Genomic DNA, 13,345 nt, shown 5'->3' on the forward strand with positions numbered 1-13,345 from the left:
TTTGGCTTGTGTAGCTGCGTTTTTTGTGCCATCAAAAATCGCCGCTACACAAGACAAAGAATTGCACAAACTCCGTATCTATGTACCGTCTTTTTCCAAAAATAAGAGACTATCTTACTTTCTTTTTTGGTCCAAAATACGCGCTAGGGCTTATTTTCGGGGGAGGGCAAAAATAAAAGTATATTTATATATTTTTATTTAATATTTATTTTACACAGAATACAGAAATTTAAATTTATTCAATTACACTCACGTCATCTTCTGGAACATCGGCATAAATAAAATTCTGAATTATATTCTGATTTTCTTCCAAATCCATTTCCTGTTGAATTGTTGGTCCGAATCTCTCATGTCTTGCGATATAGCTATCATTAAATGAATACTTCTTGTCTAAGTAGCCTGTTCGTAGTGCATTGGAAACATCACTATCAGTTATTTTGTCCCATGAATCTTTTACCCAATTCACAACTGGTTTTATAAAATTACCTCAATGATTTCTCACCATTCTGTTTTCAATATATTCATTGATTTCCATCCGCAAATGATCCTTGAATGGCTTGTTTATTGCAATGTCAAGTGTCTGGAGGTAACCAGTCATTCCTGCCGGAATCATTATTTGATCAATCTTCCTCTCAGCAAGAAAGTTTTTCATGTCTTTAGCGCAGCGAGTACTGGCTGAATCCCAAACTAGTAAACTTCTATTCTGACCCCTCAACAGTGGTGACAGCATAAAATCAACCCACTTTCTTATAACTGCTTGGGTGCACCAGGCTTTTTCACTTTCAATGACATAAATTCCTGAAACACGTTGAATCTGGTCTTTTTTACCTTTAGTGATTAAAAATGGCGATACTTTCTTGCCATCTAGACGAATCGCCAAAATACAGGTAACACGTGCACTATCGTAACCGGTAGAAGGAACGTAAATTGACGAGGAAGCCTTGTGGTGAACTGTTGTTTGAGCTCCTTGGACTAGGAATACCGCCAAGGAGTCATATTTTGGTCTCATCCATAGCAATTATGTTGGAGAGTTGGTATTTCAAAAAATCGATGCCATTAACAAAAATCTTAAATGCAAGTGCATGCTTAACAACTTCATTGTCTTCCAGCTTAAACAATGTTGTTGATCTCCTTAGAGACAGTTCATATCGTTTAAGGAAGTTGTCCAACCAGTGTGACGATGCTTTAAATTCTTTTGTGGATATATCAAATTCAATTGCTGTTTCAAGGGCAAATTTTTGAATATCAGCCCTGCACACAACCAAAGCCATTGCTCTACTGCCTGCAATCCATTCCCAGATGCAATCTTCAAACTCAGAAAATAACGGCTGCCGACCTGATCCAACTCTGCGTTTTTTCTCATTTCCTTGGTCCACCAGTTGACACAGGCAATCGTAGTCTGCACGCCATTTACGAACCATACGGAGATCCAGCATCTTCTCTTTACAGAATGCTACAAGATTTACACCCCTGGAGTCTTCCACGGTTCCCTTTTTGTACTCGACGGAATAGCTCTTTCATTTTGTACTCATTTTAACTGGTGTTAAAAATTATTCACTTTATTTTTAAATAAAATTACATAAATGAGGAAATAATCAGACTTACAAGACTGAAATGAATGAACGTTGTATACCTGCACTGTCGCTCAATGCAGACTGCTGCCTTATGTTGTATTTTTAACCAGTTCGCCATTAGGAAAATCGCAAACATTTCGTGCCATTTTTCGCATCCAAAGGTAAACTTTTTGTGTCTAAAACTGGGCTCACAGTATTTCTTTTCCCCTTTCACCACATGTGAAAGCCTATTTAGAAGTTCTGTTCAAATCAGATTGAACAGCATACCTGTCACACTGAAGGATGGTGAATAACGACCCCTTTGGGGCAACATAAAACACAAAAGACTGGTGTAGTCGTTAGAGCAGATATTTTTCCTTTTGCACCCAACCCTAAATCTATTGCAACCTATTACAATGTAAATGTAATTTTTAATTGTCAAGAAAAAGCTTTATATAAAGTAAAAATAACGGCATTAGCTAGCATTTGAAATGTCCTTGAATTTTGTTTTATTATTTTCTTGATGGCCTGTAACAAAAGAAGAATTGAATCGTTAAGAATTGAAAAGATAGCATTCAAATCCCTTTGTTCGTTAATAGAAAGGGAGAAAGCTGTTGGGGATCTCGTATGATATGTTGAGGGGTTAGCTATTCGAAAAAAGTGTCCCAATCCTTTACTTTCCTGAAACAGTCCCGCTGTGATCCTAATGCAACATGCTGAGAAGATAAGTAACCCATCAATCACCCCTTTCGATTTTCGACTCATTCTGTGGGGGTTGGGAAAAGGTCGCTGCATCGTATGTGTCTCGGGGATTACAGTTCAGCCCAAATTTCACCCTGACGAGAGTCTGCCGACGCTAACGGATGACGATGCCTTTCCTGTGAACGTATCTCTCTCGGGGCAAATGGTGAACTGGTTAAGATAAATTCCAAGAATTAATTTGAAACGAACTGTAGAGGTAAACAATTAATTTCTCGGAATATTTTGTTTCAAACATTTCTCTAAAATACGAGTATTAGGAAAGCTAAACATATTATTACTTATAGTACTTAATAAATCAACAGCATTTTCTAACGAATTCTTTTTGTCACATTATTTTAACTAGGGATTATTTTCGGGGGATGTCTTATTTTACAAAAAGTTCCGAAAATCACGATAGGGCATATTTTCGGAGGATGTCTTATTTTACAAAAAGTTCCAAAAATCACGATAAGGCTTATTTTTGGAGGATGTCTTATTTTCAGAAAAAGACGGTACACATCGACCTACTTTCACTTAAAAAAAGATCCCAGAATTGCACAAAAATAACACTGTGCACTCCCTTGACTTTATCCATGTACACATCGACCTATTTTCACTTTAAAAAAATCACAGAATTGCACAAAAATGCATTGCGCACTCCCTTGAGTTTGTCCATGTACACATCAATATATTTTCATTTTAAAAGTCAAAAGAGCACCCAATTCTACAGTAAATATACTTTTACCGATAATATTTTAATATGTTTTTATAAATTAAACAATAAAAGAGTATAGAAAATGTTCATACATACCAAAACTTAAGTTTTTTATATTTATAAACTAAAACTAAATAATTAACACGTAAATAAAAAGCTAACCATGTTCCCACACACTTATACTATGAAATTTCCCCTGGTATAAAGCATATGCATGGCTGGAAAAGCATCAAGTTATTTTTTGTTTAAGAGCTCACCAATCTTAAATGCTACCATACATTCACATTATATTTTCGTTTAAAATAAAATACAAATAATATCGAAGATAATCTTCATTTTGTGATAGGGTTAGATGGTTTGGATTATTTCATTATGGCAAAGCGTTCAAAGTTTATCTGCCTAGGGGGAGGACTTTCTAAGGGATAGTACAGTATAAAGTCTGTAATCTGGACATCCATTATCCGGAATGATCTATAATCCGGACCTCAAAGCCACAAACTTACGAATGCATGTAAAGCCAGTAAAACGTTTACCTATGCGCACTTCTGATAGTGAAGAAAGTAACAGAGAAAACGAAAAAATTTCGATTGACTAGTCGGTATTCTTGACATAGTAATTACAGGACTTGAACAGCGGAACTTTGTAACTGAACAAGAAATTATGTCTGTTTATAGAATTAAAGAGAAAGTATTAGCACAAAAAACGAAGCAAATTAAACAACTTACATTGGAAGAAATGTTTAATAAAGTAAACAAATATTAGGTTTTTTTTTTTTTTTTTTTTTTTTTTTTTTTGTAAATTTTGATACCCTTTAGATCATAATTGCTCTTTATTTCATACATTATGGTTTCATATTTTTAATTGTATAATTTCTGCATGCCATCTTACCAGATTTAAATTGATGATCTATAATCCGGAAAAAACCCTAACCCGGAATTGCAAAGTCCCGACGAGTCCGGATTACAAACATTGTACTGTATATACATTACACATGAGGAAAACCACGAAAATGTCCATGCAGCCAGTCCGATCATTTGGATTCCAACCTTGATATGGTTAGATGAATTTAGAGTTTTATGGCCAAACTTCAGTCATAAAACTCTCAACACACAGTTCTAAGTTTTAACTATTTTATAAAATTACTATAATTCTACTCTGCAACTTTTCAAGAACATTGTTAAATAATTTCTATTTTATACAATTTAGTTTTGATAACAGCAAAGACTGCAATTTATAATACAAATTCTCATAGTAACACAACACCAAAAAAGAATAATTTTTCTCCATATCAATTATTTAGTAATCTTCCTAAACATACTGACTTTATAGCAACACATAAAAAATAAATTATTACAATTTTCTTTAACATTACCTAGAATGGGTACAGTAGACTTTAAGGTACCCCTTGTATTATGGCAAAGTTGTTTCATTTATGGTAGCCTGAGTAGTTGAATGTTACGGAAATCCTATTGTGACGTAATCGGGTGCATGATTCTGGGAAATTTTGAATCATGGAATGTTTTGTAAGCATTTTTGTGGTGCGTGTTGGTTTGATTCTTTAGATGGTAGAATGGCCGAATGTAGTACGATTAATTTGTGATTTGAAGTTTCTGTACAATTTGGAGCGAAAGGGGAAAAGATCTTTAATTGACTGGTGTGTAAATTAAGGTTTACTTAGTAGCCATTATAAGTGTCCTGTATGTAGGAAGGATATACATCTAGTCGTAAAAACCATTTAGATGGATTTGAATGGGTTTGTACGAAGAAAGGTTCAGATGGTCACTATGTGAAGCATTCGATCAGAAAGAGTACCTGGTTTGAAAAAAGTCATTTGAGTATGATTGATATTTTGATTTTTACGTGGCTCTGGGTGTACGAAGCGAACTCGAAAATCATGGTAAGTGAATATTTGCTTTTGGTAGTGCTTAAATGCATAACATGTTTTTCCTTTTTTATGTTATTTTATTGTTTGGTTTAAAATGTATTTTATTGAGATTATGTCTTTTGTTTGCCTATATTGTAGGATTTGGTGCTCCTCTGACTTTTTAAGTGAAAATATATCGATGTGTACATGGACAAAGTAAAGGGAGTGCTGCGCAAAACAAGTTTGTGCAATTCTGGGAATTTTTTTTTTAAAAGTAAAAATAGGTCGACGTGTACATGGATAAAGTTAAAAGAGTGTGCAATGCCATTTTTGTGCCATTCGAGGATTTTTTTTAAGTGAAAATAGGTCTACGTGTACATGGATAAAGTCAATATCATTTTTGTGCAATTCAGGGATTTTTTTTTTTTTTTTTTTAAGTGAAAATGAGTCGATGTGTACATGGATACCGAGTTTGTGCAATTGTTCGTCTTGTTATTTTGGCTTAACAAAAATCGCCGCTTCGCGAGCCAAAATGAGTCAAAGAATTGCACAAAATCGGTATCCAAGTACCGCCCAAAATTGCCAAGTTTCGCCAAGGGGTATTCTAAACTATACTTTTACCCCTAGAACTCGCATTAGATGAAAACTGCAGTTTTATTTAATATAAGCAGTTGTGATTATCATGTTTAAATCTTTATCAACTCTCAATAACTTAAACATATATATATATATTGTTTCAATCATTTTAAAACCAGTACACAAAATATCTGATTACATAATAAATTATGGAACTTTGAATTTCACTAAAAAAAAAAAAAATACAATGACTATTAAAAAGTTTAAAAGAGGAAAACTCCTTGTCTCAGTTACTTGTATCAACTACTCCATAAAGAATATAATATTACTCCATTAACATCAATTTATACTGAGCATTTGTTTTGATGAATATGTGATTATTTTTATTTTCTATGATCTTCACCAGGAAAAGTGGTAGGAAAGGAAATATTTCGTAACTCTTAAAGAATATACTTACATTACACATTATAGCATGACAAATCATAATTTGTTTATAATTCACAACAGGTAATAAAACAAAATACAGGCAAGTATCAAACATCTAAAACAGAATGAAATCATTATTTCGCAGATTTCTTACCAGAAGAGTAGAATAAAAGCCTCTTTCCGTTTCCCACGATTTTAGCTGACGTTCAGCAATTTTTAGAAGCTCTGCATTTTGACTAGAAGCTTTAGTTAAAGCATCTAAAACGACCGGATAATGATTATTCATGTTAGAAAGGGAAAATGTAAACAAATATTTAGCAGCATAAGGTGCGTAATAAAATAATTTAAATACTATGGAATATGAGCACAGCTCTCCACTATAAAAATATAAATATATTTTTTACTAGTTCCTAATTTTACAAAATTCAAAATTATGTGAGTCATCGGTGAAAATAATATACAACTAAATGTTTGAGTACATCATGCTATCGTCACATGTAACACCGCTTTCATACACGAAAGTCGCTGTTAGCAGAAGATCTTCACGAGGGAAAGTGGTAAGAATAGGAAGATCTCTGGGCAGTGGGAATCAAATCTACCAATAACTTTCTCGCCAAGTTATTATTATTTGCCAAGCTTTCGTCGTAATTTCAGCATAAAAAGGATACGGTATAGGTTCAGATACTCCGTAAGTTCAGGTTATGTCTTCACTTTGCATCCTGTCCTCCGGACACACTCATGCATTTGCTATACCTGCAGTGTACTTATTAATTTATGACAGCCGGTAAACAGCTTGCTATCTGCAAGCTACACACAGCAATAGTGGAAAAGAGTCAGGTTATGTTGTCTTCGACATGTTGAGTGTATAGACTTTGTTATTTTTCATTGATTAATTTTAATGCTTTCTTTTTTACATTTATACATTGCTATTCATTCATTCATATGAATTTATTTAAATTCCTTTGCTCTCCATCATGCATGCTTTTGAATAAATATGAAAATTAATTCTCATACTTTTTTTTTTTTTTTCTTTTTTTTTTACATGGCGGTAAATTTTAGGAAAACCAGATTGTCAGTAAATGCCTCATTTAGTTGGTTTAAAAACTCATTGCTGTTCGGTGTGTTTTGCAAGAATCTGAATTTCATTCATTCAGTCGGTTGTCCACTAAAAAACACAAAAAAGGAATAAGTAATTAAAATAAAAAAGGCAACTCACCTCAGTACGAAAACATGGCTATTCCAGATTTCATTTTGATAGTCTAAACTTAAAAATATAGTGTTGCTAAACCATAAAAAAACAGCTTTAAAAGAAATTACTTTTACACAACCCTTGAGTTGCTTGCAACATTTCCCACCTTTTGATTTTTGATGGATGGAACATAAATCAAAATGCAATATCCAAACAAGGAGACTAAATAAAAGTATCCTGTTAGGTTAAGGAAAAAAAAAAAGTCATGACATGAAGGTTTTACAGTTGCCCTACCACATTTAACTCTCATATCAGGAAACTTAATGTTTTTATTTGCATGAATATTAATTTTTTTTGTTTGTTTAGATAAAAACAAGCTTTCATCGTCTATATCTTCTAAAGGATACAACATTGCTTAGGATGGATCCATTCACCTGCAGCTGTTTTCACCTTCACAACTTTATCTTGATTCTGAAACAGTTCAGTAACTTGGACCAGATGGTCTGCCCAACCTAAGTAATCAGAATAAAGTTTACAGCAGGTAGGCAACCTAAGTTATCAAATAAAACAGGCAATCCACCTCAGTAAAAAAATCTTTTTTCACAACTTGATGATCGGAAGGTTAAAAATATAGGACGCTTGAAATGATAATAGATGAAGCAGTTAAAAGTTCAGACAGGGCAAGAGTGACCACATGTCCCGATTTTGGCAGGACAGTCGCGCTTTTTAGAGGACTGTCCCACTTTTTTTTTTAAATGTCCCACTTTTTAGAAAACATCTGCATTTCTTATTTTAAATGTAGGGTAAAAATATATTGCCTATTATTTATTAATTATTCTAGTAAATATAAAGAAATAAAAATACATAAATTTAAAAAACACATAAAATGTATGCAGAGTAAACTAAATTAGGCGATGTAACGAGTTAGATTTACTCGGTGGTGTTCTATCATTTTCGTTACGTCTTTTCAAGGAACATGTATTGTTAACGGAGGAACAGCTAGCATTAGCTGAAGGGTTATTTGCTTTCCACACCCCAAACCACAATCAAAGTTTCAGATCAATTGATTGTACATCGCAAATAATCAAAACATTGTACGATAAAAGATTTGCATGTGCAAGGACAAAAGTGGAAGCAATTATTTGTAATGTTTTTTCACTATATTCGTTTTCACAATTGCAGAAAGAATTAGATGTATATTTTTATCCATATATTATGATGGTTCCAAGTATAAGGATTTAAAATTATTTTCCATAATTGTTAGACATTTTGATCCAGAAACAGGAATTAAAATTAGAATACAGTCAAAAGTCATTAATTCGGACACCCATAATCCGGAATGATCTTTAATCCGGACCTCAAAGCTACAAACTTTGACGCATGCGCGTAAGACCTTTACGGCTGCGAATATGCGTGTGCGCAAAATACGCTTACGAATGCGCGTTTAATGTATAATGGACGGTATAAGCTAAGCTAAAATTATCTAATTCAGTTAATGTTGCAGATTGCGTTGTTCCTTAATCTTCAAATTGGATTTGGCTTATTATTTTTTGCAGACAGTTAGAGCAATTTTATAAAAGTAAGCTTGAACTTTCGATTATGTCAAATAGAATTTCTGATATATATTTACTAATATGTAAAGGATCTACAAAGCGAAAGTATGTTTTGAAGTCTATTAAACAAAAAGTGGAATTGCTGCAAAAAATGGATAAAGGCATATCCTTGGTTTATCTAAACTTTAACGTTTGTTTATCTTTAACGCGGCGGCGCGCAATGAATTGGAAGTTGATCTGTCAGCACTATCCTTATCGGCTGATCTTTAGAATATGGTAACTGGTAGTTTGGCGACATTTTGGAGGCGATAAAGGTTACTACCTGGGACTTTGTTAATAATGTGAGCAGTACTCAGTTCCGATTACGCATTATTTTGTGTGAGGGAAATGAGAGATCATGGGATATGTCATGTGATATTAATGGACGAATTACGGTTCTTTAATCGGAAAAGGGGGGAAATCGGGAAAAAATCTGGAAATTTTGTATTTGGCTTTATTCTGTGTTGTGTGAAACAGTGTTCGTTAATTTTTGGATCCCATGGCCCTAACTAAAGTGAATTCGAAATGGGTATTTAGTGAGATTGAAAGGGGTAGTAATAAGTGTTTCTTTAAGGTTGTGCGAGATAGAAGTAAAGATGTTTTATTAAGTTATTTATTTTACCTGGTACCTTGCCATGAACTATAAGTATGATTTTAAAGATCCTGAAACAGAAATAAGAAAAGTTTATCGGACACGTAATCAAGATTCTGAAGAAGATTAGGTAAGTTAGTATTTTTAATTATTTGGGGATATTATTTTTATGCATTGTTCTAAATGTAAGGTGGAAGTAAAGTAATTTGGTATTATTGGGAAAATTGTTATTAGCAATGATTTAGTTTAAAGTAATTAGGATTGTAAGCTAATTTTTATTAATTTAATGTATGTGCTTATTTATATTTTAAGTAGTGTTTTTGAATTTAATTATATTTTAATTAAATGATAGTTATTTTGTGAATTTTATGTTTGTAGGAATTTGGTATACGTTTTAGTTGAAGTAAACGTGCATGGAAATAATTTAAATATTTGACACTAAGTATTTGTAATGTTTGCGGTATGAATTCGTTGGTGACGTTTATAATATAATAGATAAATTAGAGGTAAAAGTTTTTGGATATTTTATTTATTTTATACGTGGAAATGTTCATATTTGGAAAGGGTATATACTTTTTCGTTATTAGGTAATTTCATATATGTTCTTTTTAACAGATTTAAAGATTCAGAAAATTGTCATGCATTTTCGTGAAATTTTTCTAATTTATGAGAAAAAAGGAGTGTACATGGATATGGTGAAGAGTGTGCGCAATGCCATTTTTGTGTAATTCTGGGATGTTTTTTTTAAGTAACAATAAGTCGACGTGACATGGTTTATGTGTATGTGTTATTTTGAAAAATGCGTAAGGAGTATGGTATTGTGCACTTTTTCCCAATTTTGCAGTGAATATTTGTCATGATTAAGCAGTTTTGTTAGATAAAATTTCTAGCATAAGTGTAATTCGGCTAGTAGATTGTTGGAAGAAGTGTTCAGTAGATAAAAAGAAAAGAAACATGTCTTTACTTCGTGAAGACAAAATGGCGGTGGGAAAATAAAATAGAGGGTTACTGTAGGAGAGTTGGTCGCCAAAAAATCGCCAAGTTACCATAATGTAAAGATCAACCTCCTTGTATGCTGTATTTTTCTTTTTTTCTATTTTATATTCACAAATTATTCTATCAATTAGATTTGCCTCTTAAAGAAATCAGTTATGTTCTTAAACCTAAATGACAGGAATGTTCTACATGACAGTTCATCACTAGAAGTGACAACCACATATCTGCTACCAATTGTTGATTATTTTTAAGCAGCATCTACTTCAAGAAGAAACACTGAAAATGAATACATAAAAAAAACTTTATTAAGAACATTTTATAACAAGCACAACCACATTCTCTACTGATGCTACATACATTAACTCAATTTTTTGCAGTCAAAAAAAGCGTTAATGTTGTGAAATATTAAGACTTAAAATTATATTTTTATAAACAAGTTCTATCATCAAAAGATACAGCAATTTTTTTAATTTGCTTCAAGTAGGCATTTACTAAGATAGTGTTTTAAATTGGATTTAATTCTTTTGGGGATAATTTGCTTGAATATTATAGCCATAAAAAAAGCTGGCTTTAGTACAGCACAACCAGGAATTATTTTATTGAAAACTAGGTATCAAAGCTATTAGACATTAATATTACTGCTTTCCTACCTTATGTTTGTTCAGAATAATGTGCGTCTCTTTGGCTTTTTGAGTATGAATTCCATTAGGGGATGTGAATTGCTACTGTATTTAAGATTTGTCTTTTTCATTAATACGTGTTAACATACAGTCCTGTATCAGAAAGTGAAGTATTTGTCTATCTATTGAAATTGTGATAATGAAAAGTTATTTTTAAATTTTAGTTTTCCACTGTTGATGACTCATACAAGATTGACAAAATTTGTGTATCTGTTACTTAAATACAGTCAAAAGTCGTTAATCCGGACTCGTCGGGACTTCGGTGATTCCAGATTATCGATTTTTCCGGATTACAGATCATCAGTTTAAATCTCGTAAGATGGCATGCACAAATTCTAAAATTAAAAATATGAAACTGTAATTTATGAAATAAAGAACAATTATGATCTAAAGGGTATCAAAATTTACAAAAAAAGAAGCTTAATATTTATTTGTTAGTTTATTAAACATTTTTTTCAATGTAAGTTGTTTCGTTTTATGTGATAATACTTTCTCTTTAATTCTATAAACAGACATAATTTCTTGTTCAGTTACAAGTTCCGTAATTGCTGTGCCGAGAATACCGACTAACTTGTCAATCGAAATTTTTTCGTTTTCACTAACCTCTCTGTCACCTTCTTCATGTCTTTATCCATTTTTTGCAGCAATTCCACTTTTTGTTTGACGGACATCAAGACATACTTTCGTTTTCTAGATCCTTTGGGAGCTCCAGAATCGGAAATTGACATAATCGAAAGTTCAAGTTTACTTTTATAAAATTGCTCTTACAGTCTGCAAAAAATAATAAGCCGCATCCAGTTCGAAGATTAAGGAACAACGCAATCATCAACATTAACTGAAATAGATAATTATATAATTTTAGCTTGCACCGTCCGTTATACATTAAACGCGCACGCGAAAACGTATTCTGCACTTGCGTACACGCATATGCGCGTGCGCGTAAAGGTCTTACGCTCACGCGTAAATGCCTATATGCATGTGTCAACGCGGCGCATGTGCAGAAAGTGTTTAGCTTTGAGGTGCGGATTATAGATCATTCCAGATTATGGGTGTCCGAATTAACGACTTTTGACTGTATTCTGTTTTGAGGGCTGTAAGAAAATTGCAGCGAAAATGTATGCGCGAAAGCGCCAAATCGGGCAAACGTGCCCGTTTAACTGCGTGCCAAATCTAGCGTACACGTTGATTTCAGATTGCATAAGTTTATATAGTTCTATAATTCTTACGACGCCATTGAAATACTAGTTTCATTTTTAAATCCTTTTTTGATATCCTATGGATTTAACAATTTGGGAATTGCCCATAACAAAAAGTCAGCAATAGAATTTTGGGTAAAGTGCAGAATCACTCACTGCTTGACGCGTTTTTAAGAATTGCACATACTCGGTATCCATGTGCACATCGATCTATTTTCACTTAAAAAAGAATCCTAGAATTGCACAAAAATGGCACTGCGCACACCTTTGACTTAATCTTGACAATAATAAGATAAAGAGATTGACACCTTTATCTCTATGTACACATCGACCTATTTTCACTTAAAAAGTAAAAGAAAATTGACAAAAATCCAATTGTTTTTACCCTTTTAAAAGCGGCAAACAAATAAATGAGCAATTCTGCACCTTACCAAGAATATTTTCAAAGAAAAGGCATCATTCATTATAGAAAATGACGTTTGAACAACCAACGAGATGAAATTATGCTTTAGTGATATGTCGGTAGCGAAATAGCGATGCAGGCATCCATTCAGTTATGTTTAGCAATTTTTATATAAATTATAATATAATAATGATTTGAAATAGTTATTTACTCTTATGCTACCATTCAGTCATGTTTAGCCTTTTTCATATAAATTATAATAATAAAAAAGTATTATATGAAATTAACTTTTCATCTAAATTAAAACATCAATCTTAGATAGTTATTTACTATTATACTTCCTTTCTTGCCGCAATTCTTTTTGGCAGCATTGGCATCAACGATAATTTGGCGATTTTGTACGGCCCTCAAAACCGAATAGTACCTAATTTCCGATTATTTAAAAACATTATATTCTGTATTGTGTCCTAAGATACATACTCTTCCAGTCATGCTCAGACAATCACTCTCCTACAGTCCTATCTTTTGTATTACTGTTTAAAATAAAAATACTGGAAACTGAGATCTACGGATTACAGTCTAACGACTAATAAGTTTACCATTAAAAATTTCAAGATATTAGAAAAATATTAAAAACTTTAACATTGTAAAACAAACATAAAAATTAAGACATAAATGATCTTATACCAATTAGTTCGTACCAATCAGGTAAAAAAATAACACTAGAAATGTCTTTTGTTAGTTATAACAAAGCACAAATGTTCATATGAACTAGAAAATTATAAAAAAATTAAACTGTAATGTAATGACTGTAAGCTGTGC

General features: G+C 32.5%; 1 protein-coding gene across 1 annotated transcript in view; it reads right to left on the minus strand.

Moving 5' to 3' along the window:
* Positions 1 to 6,476, minus strand: part of Impbeta11 (importin beta11) — a 125,554-nt gene extending 119,078 nt beyond the window's left edge. Inside the window, exon 1 of the mRNA XM_085815924.1 lies at positions 6,030 to 6,476. Coding sequence (XP_085672050.1) covers positions 6,030 to 6,161 — 132 coding nt within the window. The 5' untranslated portion in view covers positions 6,162 to 6,476. The remainder of the gene's footprint in view (positions 1 to 6,029) is intronic.
* Between the last annotated feature and the right edge of the window lie 6,869 nt (positions 6,477 to 13,345).

The sequence above is a fragment of the Stegodyphus dumicola genome, chromosome 4 (genome assembly GCF_044657685.1).
Source record: "Stegodyphus dumicola isolate Sdum_Otavi_A_Nest chromosome 4, ASM4465768v1".
NCBI lineage: Eukaryota > Metazoa > Arthropoda > Arachnida > Araneae > Eresidae > Stegodyphus > Stegodyphus dumicola.